This window comes from Barbatula barbatula (assembly GCF_947034865.1).
Source record: "Barbatula barbatula genome assembly, chromosome: 25".
NCBI classification, from domain to species: domain Eukaryota; kingdom Metazoa; phylum Chordata; class Actinopteri; order Cypriniformes; family Nemacheilidae; genus Barbatula; species Barbatula barbatula.
In genome coordinates this window covers 780250-807767 of record NC_136788.1, presented here as the reverse complement: position 1 = coordinate 807767, position 27518 = coordinate 780250, and the positions used below count along the sequence as shown (strand labels likewise).

Here is a 27518-nt window from a genome sequence, read left to right as displayed (position 1 = left end):
ATGTGGTTTGTCACCTGTGTAATAAGACCCACAGGATGGACAATAACAAAAATAACAGGTTGATCATGACAGGATACATTGATTTTCTTGATATATTTGTCCTCATGACGGATGAACTGTCTATGCCACCACACAAAACACAAACATCACTCTTCTAGACAATAATCACTTTTAGGAGAGAAATTGCTGGTCTGTTACTCTGGTAATGATAACATACAAAGTTTCACCCTCATTTGCTTCGCATCACGTCATTCATATTCATGAGTGGTGACATGTTCTGTGTGCTCTCTCACACAATGCGTCTGGTGGACTTTCATCTCAAAGAACCTCCATGTTAAACTCATTTTGTAAGGATTCAAGTCCAATGAGAAATGAATATGTGGTTGGTAAAAGATTTGACTCACATCTTTGTAGAGATTGAGGAGTAGCTGCTCTGTCTGGATGTCTGAGGGGTCGCCATTCTGTCCACACTTCAACAACACCCCTACAAAACACAACATTCACATTACATGAGCAACTACACAACAGTGCCATTACATGAGCAACTACACAACAGTGCCATTACATGAGCAACTACACAACAGTGCCATTACATGAGCAACTACACAACAGTGCCATTACATGAGCAACTACACAACAGTCGCACTACATGAGCAACTACACAACAGTGCCATTACATGAGCAACTACACAACAGTCGCATTACATGAGCAACTACACAACAGTCGCATTACATGAGCAACTACACAACAGTGCCGTTACATGAGCAACTACACAACAGTGCCGTTACATGAGCAACTACACAACAGTGCCGTTACATGAGCAACTACACAACAGTCACATTACATGAGCAACTACACAACAGTGCCGTTACATGAGCAACTACACAACAGTGCCATTACATGAGCAACTACACAACAGTGCCGTTACATGAGCAACTACACAACAGTCGCATTACATGAGCAACTACACAACAGTCGCATTACATGAGCAACTACACAACAGTGCCGTTACATGAGCAACTACACAACAGTGCCATTACATGAGCAACTACACAACAGTGCCATTACATGAGCAACTACACAACAGTCGCATTACATGAGCAACTACACAACAGTGCCGTTACATGAGCAACTACACAACAGTCGCATTACATGAGCAACTACACAACAGTCGCATTACATGAGCAACTACACAACAGTGCCATTACATGAGCAACTACACAACAGTCGCATTACATGAGCAACTACGCAACAGTCGCATTACATGAGCAACTACACAACAGTGCCGTTACATGAGCAACTACACAACAGTCGCACTACATGAGCAACTACACAACAGTCGCATTACATGAGCAACTACACAACAGTGCCATTACATGAGCAACTACACAACAGTCGCATTACATGAGCAACTACACAACAGTCGCATTACATGAGCAACTACACAACAGTGCCATTACATGAGCAACTACACAACAGTGCCATTACATGAACAACTACACGACAGTGCCATTACATGAGCAACTACACAACAGTCGCATTACATGAGCAACTACACAACAGTCGCATTACATGAACAACTACACAACAGTACCATTACATGAGCAACTACACAACAGTGCCATTACATGAGCAACTACACAACAGTGCCATTACATGAGCAACTACACAACAGTGCCATTACATGAGCAACTACACAACAGTGCCATTACATGAGCAACTACACAACAGTCGCACTACATGAGCAACTACACAACAGTGCCATTACATGAGCAACTACACAACAGTGCCATTACATGAGCAACTACACAACAGTCGCATTACATGAGCAACTACACAACAGTCGCATTACATGAGCAACTACACAACAGTGCCGTTACATGAGCAACTACACAACAGTGCCGTTACATGAGCAACTACACAACAGTCGCATTACATGAGCAACTACACAACAGTCACATTACATGAGCAACTACACAACAGTGCCGTTACATGAGCAACTACACAACAGTGCCATTACATGAGCAACTACACAACAGTGCCGTTACATGAGCAACTACACAACAGTCGCATTACATGAGCAACTACACAACAGTCGCATTACATGAGCAACTACACAACAGTGCCGTTACATGAGCAACTACACAACAGTGCCATTACATGAGCAACTACACAACAGTGCCATTACATGAGCAACTACACAACAGTCGCATTACATGAGCAACTACACAACAGTGCCATTACATGAGCAACTACACAACAGTCGCATTACATGAGCAACTACACAACAGTCGCATTACATGAGCAACTACACAACAGTGCCATTACATGAGCAACTACACAACAGTCGCATTACATGAGCAACTACGCAACAGTCGCATTACATGAGCAACTACACAACAGTGCCGTTACATGAGCAACTACACAACAGTCGCACTACATGAGCAACTACACAACAGTCGCATTACATGAGCAACTACACAACAGTGCCATTACATGAGCAACTACACAACAGTCGCATTACATGAGCAACTACACAACAGTCGCATTACATGAGCAACTACACAACAGTGCCATTACATGAGCAACTACACAACAGTGCCATTACATGAACAACTACACGACAGTGCCATTACATGAGCAACTACACAACAGTCGCATTACATGAGCAACTACACAACAGTCGCATTACATGAACAACTACACAACAGTACCATTACATGAGCAACTACACAACAGTGCCATTACATGAGCAACTACACAACAGTGCCATTACATGAGCAACTACACAACAGTGCCATTACATGAGCAACTACACAACAGTGCCATTACATGTGCCATTACATGAGCAACTACACAACAGTGCCATTACATGAGCAACTACACAACAGTCGCACTACATGAGCAACTACACAACAGTCGCATTACATGAGCAACTACACAACAGTCGCATTACATGAGCAACTACACAACAGTCGCACTACATGAGCAACTACACAACAGTCGCATTACATGAACAACTACACAACAGTACCATTACATGAGCAACTACACAACAGTGCCGTTACATGAGCAACTACACAACAGTGCCGTTACATGAGCAACTACACAACAGTCGCATTACATGAGCAACTACACAACAGTCGCATTACATGAGCAACTACACAACAGTGCCGTTACATGAGCAACTACACAACAGTCGCATTACATGAGCAACTACACAACAGTCGCACTACATGAGCAACTACACAACAGTGCCATTACATGAGCAACTACACAACAGTGCCGTTACATGAGCAACTACACAACAGTCGCATTACATGAGCAACTACACAACAGTCGCATTACATGAGCAACTACACAACAGTGCCGTTACATGAGCAACTACACAACAGTGCCATTACATGAGCAACTACACAACAGTGCCATTACATGAGCAACTACACAACAGTCGCATTACATGAGCAACTACACAACAGTCGCATTACATGAGCAACTACACAACAGTGCCGTTACATGAGCAACTACACAACAGTGCCGTTACATGAGCAACTACACAACAGTCGCATTACATGAGCAACTACACAACAGTGCCATTACATGAGCAACTACACAACAGTGCCATTACATGAGCAACTACACAACAGTCGCATTACATGAGCAACTACACAACAGTCGCATTACATGAGCAACTACACAACAGTGCCATTACATGAGCAACTACACAACAGTCGCATTACATGAGCAACTACGCAACAGTCGCATTACATGAGCAACTACACAACAGTGCCGTTACATGAGCAACTACACAACAGTCGCACTACATGAGCAACTACACAACAGTCGCATTACATGAGCAACTACACAACAGTGCCATTACATGAGCAACTACACAACAGTCGCACTACATGAGCAACTACACAACAGTCGCATTACATGAGCAACTACACAACAGTCGCATTACATGAGCAACTACACAACAGTCGCACTACATGAGCAACTACACAACAGTCGCATTACATGAACAACTACACAACAGTACCATTACATGAGCAACTACACAACAGTGCCGTTACATGAGCAACTACACAACAGTGCCGTTACATGAGAAACTACACAACAGTCGCATTACATGAGCAACTACACAACAGTCGCATTACATGAGCAACTACACAACAGTGCCGTTACATGAGCAACTACACAACAGTCGCATTACATGAGCAACTACACAACAGTGCCGTTACATGAGCAACTACACAACAGTCGCATTACATGAGCAACTACACTACAGTCGCATTACATGAGCAACTACACAACAGTGCCGTTACATGAGCAACTACACAACAGTGCCATTACATGAGCAACTACACAACAGTGCCATTACATGAGCAACTACACAACAGTCGCATTACATGAGCAACTACACAACAGTCGCATTACATGAGCAACTACACAACAGTGCCGTTACATGAGCAACTACAAAACAGTGCCGTTACATGAGCAACTACACAACAGTCGCATTACATGAGCAACTACACAACAGTGCCATTACATGAGCAACTACACAACAGTGCCATTACATGAGCAACTACACAACAGTCGCATTACATGAGCAACTACACAACAGTCGCATTACATGAGCAACTACACAACAGTGCCATTACATGAGCAACTACACAACAGTCGCATTACATGAGCAACTACGCAACAGTCGCATTACATGAGCAACTACACAACAGTGCCGTTACATGAGCAACTACACAACAGTCGCACTACATGAGCAACTACACAACAGTCGCATTACATGAGCAACTACACAACAGTGCCATTACATGAGCAACTACACAACAGTCGCATTACATGAGCAACTACACAACAGTCGCATTACATGAGCAACTACACAACAGTTCCATTACATGAGCAACTACACAACAGTGCCATTACATGAACAACTACACGACAGTGCCATTACATGAGCAACTACACAACAGTCGCATTACATGAGCAACTACACAACAGTCGCATTACATGAACAACTACACAACAGTACCATTACATGAGCAACTACACAACAGTGCCATTACATGAGCAACTACACAACAGTGCCATTACATGAGCAACTACACAACAGTGCCATTACATGAGCAACTACACAACAGTGCCATTACATGAGCAACTACACAACAGTGCCATTACATGAGCAACTACACAACAGTGCCATTACATGAGCAACTACACAACAGTGCCATTACATGAGCAACTACACAACAGTGCCATTACATGAGCAACTACACAACAGTGCCATTACATGAGCAACTACACAACAGTGCCATTACATGAGCAACTACACAACAGTGCCATTACATGAGCAACTACACAACAGTCGCACTACATGAGCAACTACACAACAGTCGCATTACATGAGCAACTACACAACAGTGCCGTTACATGAGCAACTACACAACAGTCGCATTACATGAGCAACTACACAACAGTCGCATTACATGAACAACTACACAACAGTACCATTACATGAGCAACTACACAACAGTGCCATTACATGAGCAACTACACAACAGTGCCATTACATGAGCAACTACACAACAGTGCCATTACATGAGCAACTACACAACAGTGCCATTACATGAGCAACTACACAACAGTGCCATTACATGAGCAACTACACAACAGTGCCATTACATGAGCAACTACACAACAGTCGCACTACATGAGCAACTACACAACAGTCGCATTACATGAGCAACTACACAACAGTCGCATTACATGAGCAACTACACAACAGTCGCACTACATGAGCAACTACACAACAGTCGCATTACATGAGCAACTACACAACAGTGCCATTACATGAGCAACTACACAACAGTCGCACTACATGAGCAACTACACAACAGTCGCACTACATGAGCAACTACACAACAGTCGCACTACATGAGCAACTACACAACAGTCGCATTACATGAGCAACTACACAACAGTCGCACTACATGAGCAACTACAAAACAGTCGCATTGTGTTTTCATTCTTAATTAATGATTGGTTTATTATTTCTAAATTAAACAATAGTTATTTATATTGAGTACAAGTGAATCATAAGATAATTAAGAAATTATTTCATAAAATTTCCTGTAGCTCAGTGGTAAGAGCATTGCATTAACAACGCAAGGTTGTGTGTTGGATCCCAGGGGATTGCAGATAACTGTGTATAAATGTATAGGATAATGCAATGTAAGTCACTTTGGATAAAAGCATCTGCCAAATGCCTAAATGTAAATGTCATTTTATATGACGTTGTATAATAGTAATAGTTTCTCAGTATGTTCATGAATGCTTTATTAACACCCACTGAAAGTCATGAGAAAATCGGGAAGTTGTAAAACATTTAGTAGTTTCAGTCAGTTCACCATTTTTGTGAGCTCATCTAAAGTGAGAACTAGCTAAATATGCTGCACAATCAACAAAAAAGAATAAGCAAGAAAGTAAACATAAATAGAAACATAAGCAAAACATTTCGTGTAGTTTTAATGGTTAAGTTAATTAATACTTCAGTCAGTCTGAGAAGTCCAAAAAAGGGAAAAGTTAAATAGTTAATTAAATAGTTTTGAAGTTAAACACTTTTTAAATGATCTTATGAAGCTCCCAAATAGCTGGTTTGTATTTATGTTTGTATTGTTTAACTTGGACAAAATAAACTGATCATTTATAAACAATTGAAAATACAATTAATAAACACTTTATAGATAGGTGAGAATAAAGCATGTGTCACCTAGTGACCAACGTTAAATAATAAGATGAATCAGGTCCCAGCCACAGAAACAACAGACAGTCAAAGTGTGGACATAAAAATACTCTTTATTAAATGGGCCAGCAAGCATTAATTGGAAATACTATTATGTAGGGGCAAGAGTTCACTAAAATGAAATCTCTAAGGCCATTTGGAGAAAGGTTCAGGTTCGGTGGTTTCTCAGCAGTTCGCCCAGCTGTCCTCCTTCTAGGAAGTCGAACGGACACGTCCAGGGGGTCACAGCAGTCATCAGACCCACAGGAGAAAGTTACGGTACTCTATGGCAGCAAGCAGCAAGCTTTAGGGAGATTCGAGGATAGCCAAAATCTTCAGGACAACGCCGACTACTGGAACCACAGGATAGGTATTTCTGAGGCAAAAAAGCAAGCGACCACAATGAACACCGACACCACAGGTAGAAACTGGACACATTCAGACTATGTGATAAGTTATAGTTACAGTCCTTTAGGGGACATTAGAGAGCGTTGAGAAAATCCAGCTGCAGTACATCGGTGGTCAAAACAGAGATGCCTGGGAACCTGGGCTTCATTTCATGAAGGTGAAGGTTCAGGAGAAGTCTATTGTAAGCTCAGTTTAGCGTTTTCCCCTGCCGCCAAACTGTGCTCCGGTTTTAGTGATGTTACGTTCATGAACAAATCTTTAAAGTGAATGAATTGATCTCGATCAGTCATCACATTCATAAACATTCATGAACTAAATGAGCGGATACTTCTCACTTGTGAATGAAAGCAAAGAGGAGATCTCTGATTCAACAACAAGTACAGAAACGGACACAATGTAAAGTCCCTTATGAAAATGAACCGTAGTTTAATACAGCCCCTCCTTGAACCGCCACCTTAACTTGGTGGAGGGGTTTGAGTACCCGAGTGACCCTAGGAGCTATGTTGTCTGGGGCCGCAGGGTGGCTGGGCGATCCCTTAGAGATATGGTGAAAAGCTCGGTCACCCGGGAGGAGCTCGGAGTAGAGCCGCTGCTGCTCCACTTCGAGAGGGGTCAGCTGAGGTGGCTTGGGCATCTGTTCCGGATGCCTACTGGACGCCTTCCCCGGGAGACCTAAGACACGCTGGAGGAACTATGTGTCCCGGCTGGCCTGCGAACGCCTCTGTGTTTCCCCCCGTAAGAGCTAGAGGAAGTCTCTAGGGTGAGGGATGTCTGGGCATCTCTGCTTAGACTGCTGCCCCTGTGACCCGGCCCCGGATAAGCAGAAGAAAATGAATGAATGAATGAATGGTTTAATACAGTAATGGTAGTAACCATCTTTTTGATGTATGTATCATGTCAATACAAATGGTTGAATATCATGCTTAAACGATACGCGTTTACATTTTAAAAACCTAAATTTCATATTTTACAAACATGATGATTAAACTGGTTATATTTCCTAATTAAAAAGTCTAGCATTGCTTGTTACATATATATATAATTATATTTACAATAATTTGAGATTATGACACATTCGTGAAACTTAAACATGATAACGCATGCAAATTGTTTGATGTTGCTCATACTGCTGTTGTTAACGTGTTGCTTTTATTAATGTCACTTTTAATCTGCACCCGAGTGGGATCACTCACTGTCCTGCTGTGAAAGACTGACTGATCATGAGCCAATAGTTTCTGAGTGCGGGATGTCTAAACACTATCATTGGTTTGAGCTACTAAACGAATATGCCTCTTCCCTGAACTAGTCAGTCATCTGTCAATCGCTCAATAGAGCTCCAGCAGTCACGTGACTTATTCTGTTTACACCGCCATCCTGGCAGGCAAGGGCAGCACGAGGCGAATATAAAATGAATGGCGCCAGCATGAGTTTCAAGGCAACAGAGTTCACTGTGCACTTTACTTCAAAAAACAGAGAACTGTGCATAGTAAAACTTAATCGATTAAACATAACAGGTCCCTATAATGCCTTTATATGCCTTTTAACGCGTATCAAGATAGAAACTGATCAATTTCCTGACCTGCAGGATTCTAATACCTACAACAACCTCATCACCTTTTCATCGTCATACTCCGAAGACTTTCTTTAAGTGTTTTTTACTGGAGTGGTAAATATTGACGTGAATTTTGTAATGGATATTCAACTTTAGAGTCTGCCGGCTTTAATATGCTTTCTTGTCATTGGAAGGGTAAGTCAACTGTGTTGTTAGCAAACATAATCAACCCTAGCTGTCCTTGTTTGTAGGTAACTTAGCCAGCATAGCTTTATCACTGATCTTGCAAGTTAAACGATGGGGTTGTGTTAGGAGCCCACTGCGATTGCACAGCTTTACTAGGCGAGTGCTGGTCTTATGTGTCTTGTTTGGGATTTGGTAGAATAAAGACAAAGAGGAAGAGATAACGTTAACGGTGACATGTGTTGGTTAGCATGTTTTATTGCAGTTAACTATTTAATGGTCGATCTGGGATTCGGGATCCTTAGGAATCAGATCAATTGATTTGCCCTTTTCTTTCCCCCGCCTGTTCTGGCATCGTGGCACACAGCAGCTGTCCATCATGTTAAAATAGTACGATCTGTAAAGTCTAAACAGACTGGTTTTAAATTATTGTTTGACCACTGTCAATACCAATGCTTCAGCCACTCTAAATGCCTGCCAAAATGGCGGAGTTCAGATTGCGTGACGTCAACCTCCGGAGCACTTGAGTCAATATTCTCTCAAGAACAACAGATTATGATAGATTGTAGCGTAATATACAAACACGTTATTAAAATGACTTGTACTACATGTAAAACAATCATTTTCTCCACCTACTGGCGTATGTATGTAATGTATGACGAAATGATCAATGAACGAATCAGTGAACGAGTCTGAACGAATCATTTTGGTGAACTAACTGAAAAAGAACGAAACTCTCGAATGAAACAAAATTCCCATCACTGATTTCATGTGTTTCTCAAGAGCCTGGAAAATCCTCTTGAACATTTACACTAAAAGCGAGGTCCAGCAGTCAGGTAATGTGACAAGCCTCCACTTGAACATAAGAGGCAATTTTAAAGCCTTCCAATGATGTATCATCAGGACGCATTTAATCCTTTCTGTGTTTGATTCATACCACCAGATGATACGTCATAAGAGTCCAGGGAAAGTGTTTGTTTGTCCACCTTGAAAGCAAAAAGGGGCGTCGCCCAACACAATCGATCACAAAACACAGCCAATCGGACAGAGTTTCTCTGTTTACACTCCAGCAGAAGAGCTTAACCACATCACTTGTATTCTCATGATGTCACATACGTAGATGCTTTTTATGGCTTTCCCATGAAAGTTCTGATTTGCTTCATGTAGCCATGTCCACATCTAATGTATCTGTGAATAGATTGAGTTTGATTAACCAAACCAGCAGTGATAGCATCAGAGCATCATCCTTCATGCTTCATGCATATTTGACTTATAATGTGAACACACAACACCAAGCCCAGCCAGGGGGGCTGTGATGAATAATTGTCGGAAGGATTATTTTTTATAACAATTATTAATTTTATTTATAATGCGCCTTTCTTACACTCAATGTGCTACAAAATGGTTAAAACCATAACAATAAAGAAAATAATAAAACAAAAAACAAACAAAGATATGTGTGTCAGATGTTCATCAGTGAAAGTAACTGTGCATGAACAGGGCTGTAGAGCTTCTCTTCCAAGATGATTCTAACCACTACGTAAAACCTTTTTTCGCTTTGTTTATCTCTAATGAATGAGCTGCAGAATCCATCAAAACCTTCAAAAAGTATGTTGTTGATTCTTCCTCAGCTTTAGTTCGAATCATACTTGTAAAAATGCTGTTGAAGAGTCCTTTTAGAAAGAAGGGTAAGTAGTAAGTCATATTTGGCTTGCTGTATTTGAAGATCCTTAACCTGTAACTCTCATCTACTTCTGTGTAGAGTTCCATCACCAACCAAGAGTAAAGACGGACTACTTGTTGTCGCATTAATGCTTAACAGTATAAACAATTGTGGTGAGGAAGGCGGGACGAGAGCCGTGACGCGGGGCCGGTGGCGTGAGTGATAAGTGGAAGCAGCTGTTGCCGCACCGGTCCCGCATCTTATCACGGAGGAGATTGGGAGCTTAAAAGGATGTTCGGCAGGACCGTTGACGAGAGAGGACCGGGCCCGGACATATGTTTAGTTTGTGTATGTTTTATGGCCGGCAGTCTACCGTGAGGTGGCTGCCGGTTACTTCCGTGTTTATTGTTTATTTAATTAAAATAATTAAATAATGTTTGAATGTTCGCCGGTTCCCGCCTCCTTCCTTCCCTTCTATGGATCTTTATTACATTGGTGCCGAACATTCTTTTAAGCTCCCAATCTCCTCCGTGATAAGATGCGGGACCGGTGCGGCAACAGCTGCTTCCACTTATCACTCACGCCACCGGCCCCGTGTCACGGCTCTCGTCCCGCCTTCCTCACCACAACAATACATAGTATTCAACGCTACACTTACATCACATGACAGCAGTTTGAAGTAATAGCTTCAATCAGTGACATTATGCCATTACTATTTTCCCTGCTTATAACATTCCTCTGTTGTCGGTCACAAAATTAGACATATACAGTTTCAACAAATGAAATTTCCTAAATCACAACTAATAAGCTCTCACAGTTATTCATAAACATTTACTTTTTGAATCAAAGTCAGTGAGTGCACCTGTGACAGAGAAGGACTGGTCCTCCCGGCTGAGTCTGTTTCTCACAAGGTTTTTTTTTCTCCATTTATTTATCATTAGAGTTTGTGTTCCTCGCCACATGCCGTGTTGGCTTGCTCACCGGGAGACTGCCGACATTAGATTAGCTTAAAGGCCCGGACAATTCCGTTAACATCGCTTTATTAGAATGATCTTGCTTGTTCCACAAACACCATGCACTGTACTGTGTCACTGTACTTTTCTTGTTTTCTCCTGTAAAGCTGCTTTGGGACAATGCACATTGTGACAAACGCTATATAAATACAATTGAATTGAGTTCATAATGTCATTTTAAACTCACTTTTATACAAGATTATATTACAGTTTCCATGAGGATTCAACAATTACTGCCATACGGTGTATGAAGAGTTTCCTCATGAGGACAGAAGACAGCCGGAGCTCACATTACTCCATGAGATCACATTACTGTTTAAAGTGACCCTCCCAAACACAGAAACCACACCAACAATATCAAAACATACACAACAACACATTATTCAGTTGATCATTCACACGATGACAGACATGAAATCATCAACAAAAGATTGATCTTTACCTTTCTGAAGTTAAAGAACTACCAGCAAAAATGCATGGTCTCAAATTCCACAATCCCTGAGCCCAAGTCTTCTTCACGTGTGTTCACGACGACACATCTCTGAAGGCTTGACTTGTGTCTAATGAAGGCTCTCTTAATAATTCATGACATGCAACACGACTCTGTAGTCCACATGCTATGCTCTCTAAACATGACTGCTATTCGTTCACCTGTAGACACCAATACCACCAAAAACCTTTTGTCTTATATAGACACATATACATTCACATATATTCAATTGAAAACAATGATTTACACATATATATATAGATCTGTTGTCTGCATTTATACTGTCTCAGTTGTTTTTCCTCTTTCTTTGTGTAATAATGGACTGTTTCTCTGTGTAGAGACTCTTTACACTAAATGATTATTCTAACGAACGACAAAGGATGATTTGGAAACATGAACGAATGGTGAAAATATAAATGTGTCTAAGGCTTTTGCACAGTACTGGATCGATTCCCATTACTTTCAACTTGCAGATCTGTGCAGTTTGTGGAGGGGATTTCTGCATCTGAGGGATGATAGAGAGCTAAGACGTTTCTCCGGAGGGAGATGATGGACGTCCAGAACGACCTCTCCTTCTCAGGACAGAATGAAATTCACATTCTCATCCTGTCCATCTGTAGATTATGAAGGAGAACTCTAATAATAGAGCTGGGTGGAGAAGTTCTCATGCTCAGTTTTCCCGACCGCAGAATAAAACTCAAATGTGCTTTAGCAGGATAATACTTCTCTTTTTACTCTAGATCGAGAAGAGAAATCAAATCAATCTGAATCACTGAATGTCTGTGGGTTTTTCACACAGATTTTATAAATCACAGGAGTGAGGTCGAAAAGGTTTTAAGAACTAAACTGATGAATGAAAGAATAACAGCAGGCCATCGTTCTGTCTTTGCTGAAAGATACTGACAGTTCCTCTAGCACTCCTTCAGTCATATGAAACCTGCTCATGTAAAACCACGTCCAAAACATCTTAATCGCTTGTCATGTGTGTGATAAACTGTATGTCACCTTGTTTTTTAATACAATAGCCTGGAGGGCTTTCCTGTGGCTCTAGTGTTGGGTCCCTAGGGCCAAGGTGATGGGTGGCAGAAGATTACGCCACATGCGTAAAGGTAAATGTGCTATTTTCTCTTTGAGCACCTGCCCCCCTCAAACGTGTATGCACGGCCCTGACTATCTCTGTGAAGTGAGGTGAGTTATTTGTGTTGTTTTGAGATCACACAAGACTCTGCATGCTTCAACTTTAAAACTGCTCGAGAGGAGAAAGCAGAATTGAAATGCTGACTAGGAGACTAAGAGTGAGTGAGTCGGAGACAAAGAGTCTTTCTGTACAGCATATGGCATGGAGGGAGTAACTGTATATCCCTGCAGCCGTGCCGTGTTCTGAACGCTTCGCACCCATCAGACATTTAAACACAACACACCTCTAAACGAATCACATGAGATGAGAATGATGACACGCACACACACAGGGTACTTACAGTGACACGTTCCCTGTCCGTCTCTGAAACTTTCAGCTTTCCATGCATTCAGGAGCGTGGTTTTGTGTTGAGAGATGTTCACTGGTGCACTCTCAGTGTAGATGTGAAGCTCTGTGGATGTGGCTTCAGTCTCTTCATCAGTCAAACAGCAGAGGTTCAGTTGGGCTTAAGTCCAAGCAGACTCGGAAAAGCATTGCAGCGTCTATTTCTGTCTGCCATATGAGCACTTCAACACATTCTGTGGTCAAACGTGTAATTGCAGAGTGAGCGACTTTGGTCAAATGTAATTGTAGACTTCAGATCCAGCCCATGCTGCCAACGGTATGTGCAAGAAGACTTTAAACCCCTTCCCTTAAAAAACAACTCGAGACACATAAATAAATGTGGGCCTGGAATCCAGATGTGGAATGAGACGCCGGTTTAGAAAAACAGTTAGAGGAGCCAGAAGCCAGAGCTCAGGATTGTGACTCTTTTTGCGCTTTTTTTGGTCAAACCTCTAAAAGAGAGGGAGATATTGGGAGGAGCTGTCTGGGTTCAGTTATTCCTAGACTTTTACCATTAAACCTTCAGAGTATCTGATTTCTCTGTGGAAAAGTCAGCCGTGGAAAAGCAGGCAGGAGTGAGTTCATGACAATGACGGGATCTGCACAAAAACAGCTGATCACACATTCCTCACCGCTGTGGTGTATGTACTGTATATATATACATCTATTTAAATACCTTTTCTTTTTCAAGTCAAATGATAAACAGCTGCTCACTATTAAGGGCACTTTCCTCGTTGACTCTGAGAAGAAGAAAAACATCTCCCTGATTTCACGTCCACCACAAACTTTCCATGTGAATACCACAAGAGTTCATTCTCCACATCCACAGAGTTCATCTGAACGGATGGAAAGACAATAAAAACACACGCCTTTCATTTCTGTGCCGAAGGAACTGAAGAACAACACTGTTTATCCTGCCGCTGTTTGGCAGATGAACGCATGAATTCAAAACACATTCATACTGAACTTGTTACTGCACTGGAAAACATTTTCGCTGCTTGACATGACATTTCAACTGAGCTGAATAAAGTCAACTGAAAGGACTGGCAAAGTTGGTTAAGGGATTTAAGTTTTTGTTTTATTTTGCATAACGTGACAAATACATCATATGAACCTCATGTTGAAGATATTTGATATGTGCCCGTCCTAAATCCCTCACTAACGGTGAACTACAAACACTGTGATGATAGTCATGTCTAGATTCATCAACAAGTTGAAGTCTTGTTTTTGTTTTCTTGTTTTGACTTACATCTACATTGATGCCTTTGCCAGAAACTTTTCTCCATAGTGTCTCATGGAATATTGAGTTTTCTAGTAGAGTCGACTGGCTGAGAGTGACAGTACTCTACTCTCAGCCAGTCTTGTCTCATTGTTCCAAGGTTACTAGAGCGGGCAGGATGCAGTCCAAGGTTACCGGAGCGGGTAGGGCCCAATCCATTCCCAGACCTGACAAATGCTGGAAGAAGGATGTGGCGACTCTACAAAACTTCAGTCGCTATTAGATTATTAATGATAATTTTAAATCTAACTTTTTTTATTTTGCCTTGTTGTGCGCGCACTGTCGAGCTTGTGCAGAGGCAGCAGTTTTTGCCAGAGGGGAACTGGAATCCCCTGGTTAGGTTTTTTTTCTCCTCCAATGGAGTTTAGGGTTCCTCGCCACCGTTTGCATACTGTTCTGCACAGTTTGCCTGGCCGGGGGAGCTGCTAGAATTTAATAGTCTTATTTAATGAACACTGCATATAGGAATTTATTGTGTGTTTGATATTTGACCTGTGTTTTGACTTCCATAACCTTTTATGTTTTACTTATAGTCGATGTTTTCTTGTACAGCTGCTTTGTTACAATGAAAATTGTAAAAAGCGCTATATAAATAAAGCTGACTTGACTTAATAATGCATTTATTCTCGTCTCACTCTTCAGACACAGAAGAGTGTGTGTTTTATTTCTACTCAAAACTCATTCTCTATACACTCTCAATACATTTCTTAGTACCAACAGTTTTTTACATATATAGTCATGGACAAAAATATTTGTAAATATAAGCAAAGAAGACTGTGAAACATATGTTTTTTTGCATTAACACATACAATATGAATTATTTGCAGGTGACAACAATCTGCATTTTTATCAAATGAATGAATCCTGTTGATACGTATGATTATTCATTTTTTTATCCTCTGCAATAAATCATAACAATGTCAGAGGCTCTAAATACACAGCTCAGCTTCGTGTACACAATAACATCAGGACTGTGGCTAAGAGGGAAACTCTGTGAGAAACAGAAACACCTTCATGCATTACCCCTGTGTGGCGCATGCGCGAGCGGCGACACGGTCCATGCACGTCTCCTACCTGTATTTGTTTGTTTTTGCTTTAATGTGTGTTTTTTAAACGCCGTAACGTCAAAGAGGAATTAAGCCATAAAAACAATACAACGTGTTGGCCCTCATTATGAGGCCGAATAAAGTATTTTTTCTGCTGATCCTCACGTTGTTAGCCGAATTCATCCAACATGTTGTTGGCCACAACATTAAGATACACAGCGGCCAGACGGCTCGGATCACCTACACCCGGGACTTTCTGTAAAACATCGGACTCCCTTCAACCCGTCTTTGCTTCAAAGACACGTCGCTGTTACCACCCGAATGTGTTAGAGGCAACAACACAAACATAAGGAAACGCGGGAGGAAAGGGGCAATCCAGGAGCGGATTAAAAGGCAACCCTATAGACAATCTCTTCCAACTGTCATGCTGGGTAATGTCCAAAGCCTACGGAATAAAGTGGATGAGTTGCGGGCCTGCACTAAGTACCTTTCGGACTACCGGCAGTCTTGCCTTATCTGCCTGACAGAGAGTTGGCTTACCGGGGCGGACCCTGATTCTGCAGCCGACCTGGAGGGTTTCACGCTGGTGAGTATGGATCGTAACCAAAATTCTGGGAAAAGCAAGGGTGGAGGTGTTTGTGTATATATTAATAGTAAGTACTGTTACCCTGCTCATATTACACTGAAACACCAAGTTTGTACGAAGGACATTGAACTATTAGCGCTCAGCTTAAGGCCCTATCACCTGCCCAGAGAGATACACCAAATCAGACTTTTTGTTGTGTATATCGCACCCTCTGCAGACATACAAGTTGCTGCTTCTACTATCTATGAACTTGTAGCACAGTCGGAGGCAGAGGCTCCAGATTCTGCTAACTTTGTGATGGGAGATTTTAATTCATGTAGCTTAAAAGAGCACTTGCCCACATATCAGCAATACGTCACTTGTCCCACCCGCAACACAGCCTGCCTCGACCAGTGCTATGGAAATATCCAGGACGCCTTTTATTCTAAAGCACTGCCCGGTCTGGGGAACTCGGATCACAACATGGTCAAACTGATGCCCGCCTATGTGTCTAGGCTGCGGCGTGAGAAAGTCAGAAAGGTGGAGGTAAAGAGCTGGACTGCTGACGCATCCGAGGCGTTGCGAGACTGTCTAGAGTGCACGGATTGGGACATAGTGACAGACGGGACCGAAAACGTCAATGACGCGGCGCTTGCTATTTCAGGATATATAACATTCTGCGAGGACGCAATCATTCCCAAAAAGACTGTTAAGATGTTTCCTAACAATAAGCCCTGGGTAACTACAGAATTAAAACAACTTCTCAACCAAAAAAAGCGACTGTTTAAATTGGGAGGAAACAGAGAAGAGAAAAGGACTGTGCAGAAAAGCATTAAAGGTATGATTAGGGACTGCAAAGCTGCATATAAACGTAAATTAGAGAACTTTTTTAGAAATGATGCTAGGAGAGCCTGGCAGGGGGTCCAGGAAATCACAGGATACAAGCCTAAGAGGCATCTTATGGCAGCGGAAAATGAACTTGAAATGGCAAATGATTTGAATGATTTTTATTGTAGATTTGATATTCATGATTTTACAGCTGGACAGGAACTGGTTTTTAAAGAAATCAGTAGTATGAAGTGTGTGGATATAGATATCTCTATAGATGATGTTAAGTCTTATTTTAGACATGTGAATCCCCGTAAAGCTAGCGGGCCCGATGGTTTTAGTAATAGGACATTAAGGGTGTGTGCAGATCAGCTGGCACAGCCCTTTCAAAGGCTGTTCCAGCTGTCAGTAGACACTGGTGTAGTTCCCTGTCTATGGAAAAAAACTTTGATCGTGCCCGTACCCAAAAATAATAAACCTAGGGAACTTATATATGAACACCTTGAACAGGCAAAGAGTCTTGTCAAGATCGTGTTCATAGACTTCAGCAGTGCCTTCAACACAATCCAACCCCACCTGATGGTAAAAACATTGGTACACCTCGGGGTTAACCCAAAACTAGTTTTGTGGATTTTTAACTAATTAAAACCGTAGTCAACAAGTGAAATTTAACTCAAGTGTCACATCTTTAAAAGCCATAAATACAGGGGCACCACAAGGGTGTGTCCTGTCTCCAATTCTATACACTTTATATACCAACAACTGCCAGGCAACCACCGCAAACCATACCTTTTTAAAATATGCTGATGATACAGCATTAGTTGGTTTTGTACAGTCCAATACTGAATCCCTAAAGGGTTTTGAGACGGAAGTGCAGGGTTTTATTAATTGGTGCACAGACAATTTCCTTGTGGTTAATGTGAAGAAAACAAAAGAGATGATAATAGATTTTAATAAAAAGGGAATTACAGTTCCACCCTCAAGCATAAATGGTGTAGTGGTAGAGCGGGTCACAACATATACATACTTGGGTGTTGAAATAGACAATAAACTGACTTTTAACGAATGTGCACAAAATAAGTCCAAAAAGCTGCAGAAGAGGATGTTTTTTCTGAGGAAACTTAACCATTTTAGAATGGACAGTAGTATTCTTCAGATGTTTTACAAAGCTCTCTTGCAGAGTGTCTTATCATTTGGTCTTATTTGTGCAGTTGGCAATATGTATATTAAGGATCAGAAGAAACTGCAACGAATAGTCAAAGCAGCTAGTAGGATCATCGGAGTTGATCAGGTGTCTGTAGCCCAATTGTACAACGACCTCATTCTTAAAAAGACAGAACAAATTCTAAAAGATTTAACCCACCCCCTTCATCAGAGTTTCTTAAGAAGTAACAGGTCAAGCGGCAGACTACTGCAGAGGAAAATTAGGACCACGAGGTACAGCAATTCTTTTGTGCCTACAGCAATTAGACTGTACAATAATCAGCCGGCACTCAGGTAGTTTATTTATACATGCTTGTCATGCTTCTATGAAGTTTACGGTCTTGTCTGTCTGGTTTTTCTTTTTTTTCTTAGTTTTAATGCTTAAATGTTTTAATGTTTTTGTATTTAATGTATTTGTTTTTATTGGTATGTGGCAGGAGCGTGTAATGGTGACCACATGAATTTCCTAACTGTGGATAATAAAGTTTACCCTTACCCTTACCCCTCCCCCCCACCCCCCCCCCCTTCAGAAGAGATGATGACACATTTATCTGTCAAGAGGAGCAAAGCTGAACTTCATTACGCTACGCTTCATTTGTTACGCTACAAAAACATGTTCAGACAGCCTTCATCCGACTGCCTTATTTATTGTCTTCTCGTATAGATGATCAAAAATAAACACGGATGTCTTTAAATATCTCATTTTTATTTCATATAAAAATCTAGAATTTCTCTGTATACGCTCAGTCAATACATATGGATCACAACATAAGTGCAGAAGTGCATGTTTTCAACTCTCGGTTTGTTTGTAAAAAATGAAAGCGAGAACTCATGAGAGGAGACATGGTGTCGTCCTCACGGCTGAAAGATAAAGAAAAAGAGTCGATGAGAAATAAAGGCACACGCATGACATGCAGAAATCCATGTTATTGGCGGGTCACACGTCGCCTACCCGGCGTGACTAAAGCTGAACGTTTCTCCTGCGACGGCCGAATGCTTTGGAGCCCACGTTGGTTGGGATAAAGTTGTTGTTGCCCACCCCACCGGAGCGGCTGAGGAAATCTGCCAGTCGATGCGTGACACATGTGGCTGTATTACACGCTCGCTTGTGTGCCGTCAAACTGCTTCAGGACACAACACATTACATTACATCACAGCTCTGAAACGACCTGCATTTACATCAATGTAAAACAATATGTACTGTTCAAAAGCCCATCTTCAGAGGTGATCTAAGAGGTCTTACCTGCAGAAATCTGGATGACTTTCATCTTTACTTGTAGAGTCATTGCACTTATAAATACATTACAACTGATTTTGAAAGTATAAATATCAAAGAATTCCTGATATAAAAATAAATTTATTGAACATAAAGTAAACAACGATTTCATTACATTTAGAATACATCCATTCGGAGGTGTGAATTTTAGGCATATGGAAGAAATGTCTGGGCGTTTAATCTATCGTGCCTGTGTCTGCTGAAGTAAAGGAAGAAAAGAAAAGAAAAGAAAAGAAAAGGAAGGAAGGAAGAGAAGAGCAATGCATCCAGGCGTTTGTGTGTGCCGTCGGTGGAGCAGGCAGAACGCACATGCACGAGATGTGACACGGCAGACATCGATTAAATGCCGTTAAACGCTTCTTCATAGCTGGGAAAGGGATTGCCCTCCAGCGGGCTGCGTTTCTTGCCGGGCGTACCGGCTCCCACGTCCGTCTGCGGGAAGGTTTGTAATTTGTGCAGCTCCTGCGAGAGTTTGCCCAGCACGCAGGTGCTGAGATTGGAGCAACGCTTGGACAGGAATCTGCCCTGGCTGTCAGGAGAAACACATGCACGTTATCACACCAACCCAGCGCATGCATCATCCTGTTTAACACATGCTTGACTTTCAGATGCTCTATCGTTCAATAACAAACCAAGCTACACATGCAGGGAAAAGATCCACATGCTCTGACAGGCAAAGGTGGGTTACTGAAGAACCGAAGCAAAGGGAGACCACCGCCCAGAGACCTACCTCCTGACTTTACTAACTCCACTAGGATTCTGACTTTAGACTCTGACTTTTGTAGAGTTAACAATCCTACGTAACACCATGTCCTACCCGTTATCTTCATCCATGGGCTCCGGCTCCTCTGCTGTCATCTGCACCACACTTCTGACGATAGCGCTCAATAACCGCCGCGTTTCATAGTCCACGAGCGCGAGTCTGTCTGTCAGCGAGTCTGGAGCAGCTCTGAAACACAAACACAAGGGGTGGAGAAGACCGGCGAGACCCCTGATGCTTTCAGACATGACATGATGAACATCTACCTCGCTGGAGCCGCTTGTGAGCTGGACATCTGACACACAATCACAGCGTAAGCCACAAGGAACGAAGAGATCTTCAAGAGAAACATGGCAACCTGGGACAAAATGTGAAAAATTCACGAGTCTGGTTTGTCAGAACTGTTTCTCTTCTCAACATGCTCTACGTAAGGAAGCTGACTGTTCCATTCCCACCTACAAACTTCTGCACCGTAAGAGATGAGATGATTACATCTGTTTGAGTTTGAGTCTTACCTCGCCACCAATGGATTTGTCCTCTTGTTCAATTCAAAATGTCGACTCTGCGAACTTGACAACTTGATTCTGCTGTGTGAAGCAACAATATTCAAGCGCCTATATATTCACCACGAGAACTGATGTTTGATATGTGTAGGAGTTGAATTATCTACTATCATCCAATCAGCAGACAGACAGGCACCAGACAGCCAATCAGCTCTGTCCCATGACTCTGATAAAGACTTACTCTGACGTCATTCCATGGACACTAAGTGCTCTGTTGACGGCATTTACCTGTCATCCGAACCCTCTGATATCTACATTTAGACCCTTTATTGAGATCTAATGAAATAAATCTCGCAAATAAAGGTTCTGTGTCAAAAATAGTTTGCAGACTTCCAAAAATATTGCGTTGTTGTCATGCGTTGAATGGAAACTCAATTAACGTCTCAGCTGAGAGCTTGACAGTGCTGCCATCTGCTGGTCAGGTAGAAACATGACGGAGGAAAATGACAATAGTCCAATATCAGGCTTTAGTCTTCTGTAGAGAAAGAAATATTGTATATATATATATATATATATATATATATATATATATATATATATATATATATATATAGTACACCTATATTCATTTGTGTCCTTGGGACTGTTTCTGTCAAACACATGCTTGAATTATAGCTGTTAAATCGCTGGCTAAGGTCATGATATTGAACATGACATCAACGGCACCATACAAGCTGGAAAAGCTGGACTTTCTTCCTTTCCCCAGTACAAATGCCTTACAATTCTTGCTTTTTTGCTCAAAGGTTATGTTAAAGATTCAAGACTTATTTTTTACATAGGTCAAGAAAATGCATCTTTTGTGCTGGAAAACAAAACAAAACTACTAAGTGAGAAAGTCATTTTTGCAGTGAAAATCTTTCAAACATAGTCTCTGTGTATTACTGTGGTCCTGTGAGACCCCTGTATGACCCCACGAGCAGTCACTTGACAATAAAGCTCACTTGACTGACCCTCCAGCTAACCGCGCATGCGCAAAGGCCTTTCACAGAGAATTGTTTTGATTGGTCTATTATTATTATTATTATTATTATTATTATTATTATTATTATGGGGATGGTGAATAACAACAACTCGATGGAAAACCCAAAAAGCCGAAATGCTCGCGCCCTGCTTCCGGTCTCCCGCGAGCGTCGATCAGTGTGCGGCGCTGTGGCCCAGAGAGAGATCACAGAGTCGCTCGCGCTCGATTAGTCTCGTCTGATATGAGGAAAACAAATCGAGCTGAATCATCATCATCATCATCGTCGTCGTCGCGCGCGCAGTGGACACCGGATCAATAATCAGACACTATGGTGAGGATCGAAGGCTTTACAGCAGTTGAACTGATCGGGAATCTTGTCATATGAATGAGTTGTGAAAGCGCGAGGGTCTGTTTTAGGGCAACGGCGAGTGAACGTGTGTTTGAGGAGGAGCGTGAGTAAGCGGAATGATCGGTGAAAGTGAAACTCGCACGTTTCTCATTCTTCATCTCTTTTGGTTTACGCAGATTCACGTCAAAACACGTCCGTCACTCTGCGTAACTAACAGTTGTGTTTCTCAATGATTTCACTTGCACCTTATTTGGATGAATTGTTCTCATCCTCTCCTGAAGCGAACATCACCTCACGGCCTCATCCCCCCCATCACATCATATCATATCACTACACCGTGTGTTAACACTTCCGAATGGGCTTCAGTTTCATTTCTCTCCGGGAATGACTTCCAACAGTAAGAGTAACCCGAGGTTAAAGTGTTTTCTTCTCTCTCCTAGTTTCGAAACCAGTACGACAATGATGTGACTGTGTGGAGTCCTCAGGTAAAGACTGTGACAGCAGAGAATGAGCACTAGCGCGTGTGTTTGCAGGATTCATGTGTGTGTGTGTGTTTGTGTCATGTATTCAGGGCCGCATTCATCAGATCGAGTACGCCATGGAGGCGGTGAAACAGGGTTCAGCCACCGTAGGACTCAAATCACGCACTCACGCCGTGCTCGTGGCCCTCAAGGTGCGCTCCCGAAACCCTTCTCTCTATCATACTGCGCTCTTCATCATCACCACATCACCAGTCCTTTCTTTATGTTTGCAGAGAGCTCAGTCTGAACTGGCGGCTCATCAGAAGAAGATCCTCTATGTGGACAATCATGTTGGCATTTCCATCGCAGGACTGACCGCAGACGCCAGACTCCTCTGGTAAGCCACACTCTGAAACAGATGGATTCATGTTGTCTTTACCGCGTGGCATTCAGTCAATTCAGATCAGTTCTACGTCACACTCCAGATCATTTCACTAAATCTCATCCATACAGTCCAGCATGGCAGTGAGACATAAACACAGAGATTGGCCAGGAAGAGCAGGGGCCTGTACCATGAAGCTGGTTTAGGTGGCTAGCCAGCTATGTTTCAGTTTAGTTTGTGCCAACCCTGGGTTTTAGGTACCATGAGAGTAGCTCGGCTTTCTTCGGTGTTCGTCGCCATGGTGTCTTACTCTACACGGCTAACCTGCTCCGGGGCAGATTATGTTCTGGATTCAAGATCTCAGACTGAAGTTTGACCAATCAGCTGTGAGCAAAGAAACATATAGGTGACGTAACTGACTCACAGTGCGTGTTAGAATGGCTAGTTATTTTTTATACTGTTTAATAAAATAAAATATATAAATATATATTACAAATATAAAATCAAATATTGTTTACTATATAGGTAAAATCAGATTTTACAGATTTGCTGGCTTTCCCTTACACTCACATGAAATTCAATTTACTTACTTATATTCCACTTTTATTGTATCACATGTATTTGCATTGCAGTTTTTACATTCTTGTCTGTGGTGCAGAACATCTAGAAACACTTTCAGTTTCACTGTATTACGACATTTTTCTTTGTCGTGAACCGTAGTTTTTATTAAGGCTTCAATGAAATGACTGACCCTGGTTAATGGCGCAAAGACTAGTCTATTAAAGGTAGAGGCTTATGCATTCTGTTGTTTTATTAAGTGTAATTCTTATATTTTCTTCCGCTTCTCTGTGTTGCAGAACACACCGCTATTTTATAATTCTGAGCAAAAAAATAAACTAGTTTTTTTTTTTTGCAGAGCATCATATCAGACTAAAACATTTTTATTTTTTGGGCAACTTGTTTGACATGAACCATCAGTACACGGTGCATGTTTCATTGATTTTAAACACGTAAGATGTCAGAGTTTACAATGCAGAAGCGGTGTGGTGTCATTTGCCTGTGAAATTAGCCGTTTACAGCTTTAACAAATTTGTACAGAAGTTCAGAAATATATGAGAATGAACTTTATTTGCACGCGACTCCTCTCATGTGTACTCTGAAGGGAAATGATGAAGCAGATGTAAGGTTAACTGCTTCTGCTGCCTGAATGGATGTGTTTTGTCCGCACGAGGGTTAAAATTGCAATATGCAGGAGCTTCAATGAACTTTGTTGTAATATTTCTGTACCCATGCCTTACATAAAAAAAGTTGCCCGCAAGGACACGGACCCCTTGTAGTTCCACCGAGGACCCCGCGGATCCTGTTTGCCCTACAGCACTACAGTAAATATGTGTACTATATAGTCTTTTAACTTGTGCTTTAATGCAATCAGCAGTGTTTCTGAAACACTTCTCTCTTGAGTAGACAGCAGAAACATATCAGTCCATGGCTGAAATTCTTTTTTGTGTTCATATTGTGGAAATCGCTTTATCCATTTATAATGCGATTGGTTTAGCCATGCTGACGTCACTCGTTCACGTGCACGCGCGCGCAAACTAATCTCAGCTTCAGGATCAAAGCTTGAGTTGACAAAGAAACTCCACGAGCTGCTTCATGGTACCAACAAAGCTTGATCACGTTGGTTTGGTTTTGTCAACCCAAAACTAATCCAACTACCCTGAGTTTGTTCAGCTACATTCATGGTACAGGCCCCAGCTGAAGTGTGTAGTCCCGCCTCAAACTCGTGTTTTAGCCATGAATAAAATCAGACACAACAGCCGGATTTCATACACGCAGGACATTTTCACCCAAGACTGTGACAGATGTGCAGTTCTTATGAGTGATGTAATGATTTATATGATGTGTCAACAGTAACTTCATGCGACAGGAGTGTCTGGATTCCAGGTTTGTGTTTGACAGGCCTCTCCCTGTGTCTCGACTGGTGACGCTCATTGGAAGCAGTATCCTTTCATCTGTTATCACCACAGAAATCACTTGTACACGATGATGCGTTTGTATTGTTCAGTTTGCCTGCATCCAGAGCAGCCATCATTTTTCTTGAATGACTGTTGCAGAAACTCAGATTCCCACTCAGCGTTATGGCAGACGGCCGTATGGAGTCGGGCTGCTGATCGCTGGTTTTGATGTAAGTATAGACACTTGTGCTTAAAACCAAGCAACGCTTTATACGCTGACACGTTTCCTATGTCTGTGAATTTCAGGACATGGGGCCGCACATCTTCCAGACGTGCCCTTCAGCAAATTACTTTGACTGTAAAGCCATGTCCATCGGCGCCCGCTCGCAGTCAGCCCGCACGTACCTGGAGAGACACATGGATTCATTCCTGGACTGTAAGCGTGTTTTTTCAGTGGAAATGATTCTTTTTTTGAAGTGGCCAACAGCTGGCTTCCTTTCCCACAGTACTGCGTGTTTTTCACGCTCCGCCTATCGTAATAACCCACGCACCTCTGCTTGAAAAAACGCTCTTCAAGTGCCCGCAACCGGCGTTTTAAGCCGTGTAAAAGCACCTTGGTGGATCTGGAGTCTTATGGTCTTGTTTAGATGCTGGATGTTGTAAGAAAGTTTATGACGTGTGTTCTTGTTTTCAGGTAATCTGAATGATCTGGTTCAGCACGGCCTTCGTGCTCTGCGAGAAACTCTACCTGCTGAACAGGATCTGACCACAAAGGTTTGATATTTCATTCCCGGCTGTACTCGCTTTCATTAGCTCTGCCACTTACACGCTGTCTGTCTTTAGAATCTGTCCATCGGCTTTGTGGGAAAGGATATGGAGTTCACCATTTATGATGATGCAGACGTGGCCAGTTACCTTGAGGGTCTGGAAGAGAGACCGCAGAGACGGGTGAGATGTTCTTAACGGGAGCGTCAGCAACATTCACACTTTCTGTTAGCCGCAGTATAGTAATGGCTCATTATTTTTGGTTTGTTGATCACAGGTAGCACAGCCAGCAGATGAAGCCGCGCCTGCTGTGCCTGATGAACCCATGGAGCACTGAGACATCAGAGTATCTCAAAAGAAAACATGTTAGCCTGCATCACTCTTTCTTTATTACTCTTTGACTTCTAAAAGAAAATAAAACTCTTTTTGAGTGTCATTGTGTGTTTAGGAATGATTATTTTGTGCTAATATGAGGAAGTGCTTTAGATTTGAAAGCTTTCATGTGAAATGTAATGAATAACCTAACACACCGTCACAGTGTGGATGCAGTTTTTGTCATCTTGTTGTGGTCCTGTCTCAATAAAGGTCAAGTGCTGTGTGACGATTTATATAGAATCTGGAAGAGAGACAAACAGTAAAGAATGAATGACTTAACAAGACCTGACAACGCATCATGTAAGACCGTTATTAATCACTTGAACGGGGTTCATGCACATGGAGCATCCCCTAAGATCTGTCGTCAGCTCGGTTACATCCGGTGCACACAGCAACCATTGCAAACAAAGGTGTTTTTCACTCGGACGCTTCAAGCTGAATAGGATAACGGTCAAATTATCCAAACATAAAAAGAAGAACTTCAAGCTATCCGTTTCAAGCTACATTCACAAATATGAAAAAAGCTACGCAAACTTTTGCATGTACAAGGCATGATCTCAAAGGCATACAGCAATGTTCACCCTTTGTGTTTTCTTACCAAACACATCTTTATTACTTGCTGAAAAATGACCTCAGCGCAATGATAGCGGCAGTACGTCATGACCCCGTTTTCAATTCCTTAAACCATAACCGTTTTCACCTCACACCTTAAAATATAATGTCGTAACATTCTTCCTTAGAATCATTTCAATATTCACGTGTTTATAACCTGAAGAATATTTGATCATCAAAGCTTTTCGGTCTGGCACTAATGCTTTTGCGCAAGGTTAGTTGGACCTTACATTCAGTCCTGCATGTTCAAAAATTTGAAGACTCGAAGAGACAATTTTCACAAAAATAAGTGAAGTTTATCATCAGATGTAAAAGGTTTCACAGCGCTGGGTTGCCTCTCCACAACGAGCCAACAACTTAGATCCCTCCTTTTTTACACATATTTATACAACAATTGACGTGTTCTGACTCCTCCTCTGTCTCCGGGCGGCATTCTCCCTTAGCAACCTATCAGGTCTTGCTGACCCCATTCCGTTCTCTGCAAAACAATATCTTGCGCAACATCTC

The 27518-nt window shown here is 41.9% G+C and overlaps 3 protein-coding genes across 4 annotated transcripts in view; 1 reads left to right on the top strand and 2 right to left on the bottom strand.

The window, feature by feature from the left end:
- The window catches only part of insc (INSC spindle orientation adaptor protein), a gene marked incomplete at its 5' end in the record, with an annotated part of 28002 nt that extends 8164 nt beyond the window's left edge, over positions 1 to 19838 (bottom strand). Inside the window, 2 exons of the mRNA XM_079450878.1 lie at positions 405 to 484; positions 19796 to 19838. Of these exons, the coding sequence (XP_079307004.1) occupies positions 405 to 484; positions 19796 to 19838 (123 nt within the window). The remainder of the gene's footprint in view (positions 1 to 404; positions 485 to 19795) is intronic.
- Positions 19839 to 20167: 329 nt separating this feature from the next.
- On the bottom strand, positions 20168 to 20940 carry LOC306890860 (calcitonin-1; the record flags this gene model as incomplete). Its single annotated transcript, XM_079450877.1, has 3 exons — positions 20168 to 20357; positions 20646 to 20777; positions 20855 to 20940. 3 exons carry the CDS (start codon positions 20938 to 20940, stop codon positions 20168 to 20170), a joined length of 408 nt encoding a protein of 135 aa, XP_079307003.1.
- Positions 20941 to 22266: 1326 nt separating this feature from the next.
- Positions 22267 to 26689, top strand: psma1 (proteasome 20S subunit alpha 1). 2 transcript variants are annotated; one of them, XM_079449984.1, is made up of 10 exons: positions 22267 to 22443; positions 22902 to 22946; positions 23033 to 23134; positions 23216 to 23319; positions 25216 to 25304; positions 25419 to 25489; positions 25566 to 25695; positions 25954 to 26033; positions 26103 to 26207; positions 26302 to 26689. In XM_079449984.1, exons 1-10 carry the CDS (start codon positions 22441 to 22443, stop codon positions 26359 to 26361), a joined length of 789 nt encoding a protein of 262 aa, XP_079306110.1. In that variant the 5' UTR covers positions 22267 to 22440; the 3' UTR covers positions 26362 to 26689. The 2 variants fall into 2 exon arrangements, with proteins under 2 accessions (XP_079306110.1, XP_079306111.1); XM_079449985.1 differs by having other exon boundaries at positions 22419 to 22564; positions 26302 to 26636.
- Positions 26690 to 27518: the final 829 nt, after the last annotated feature.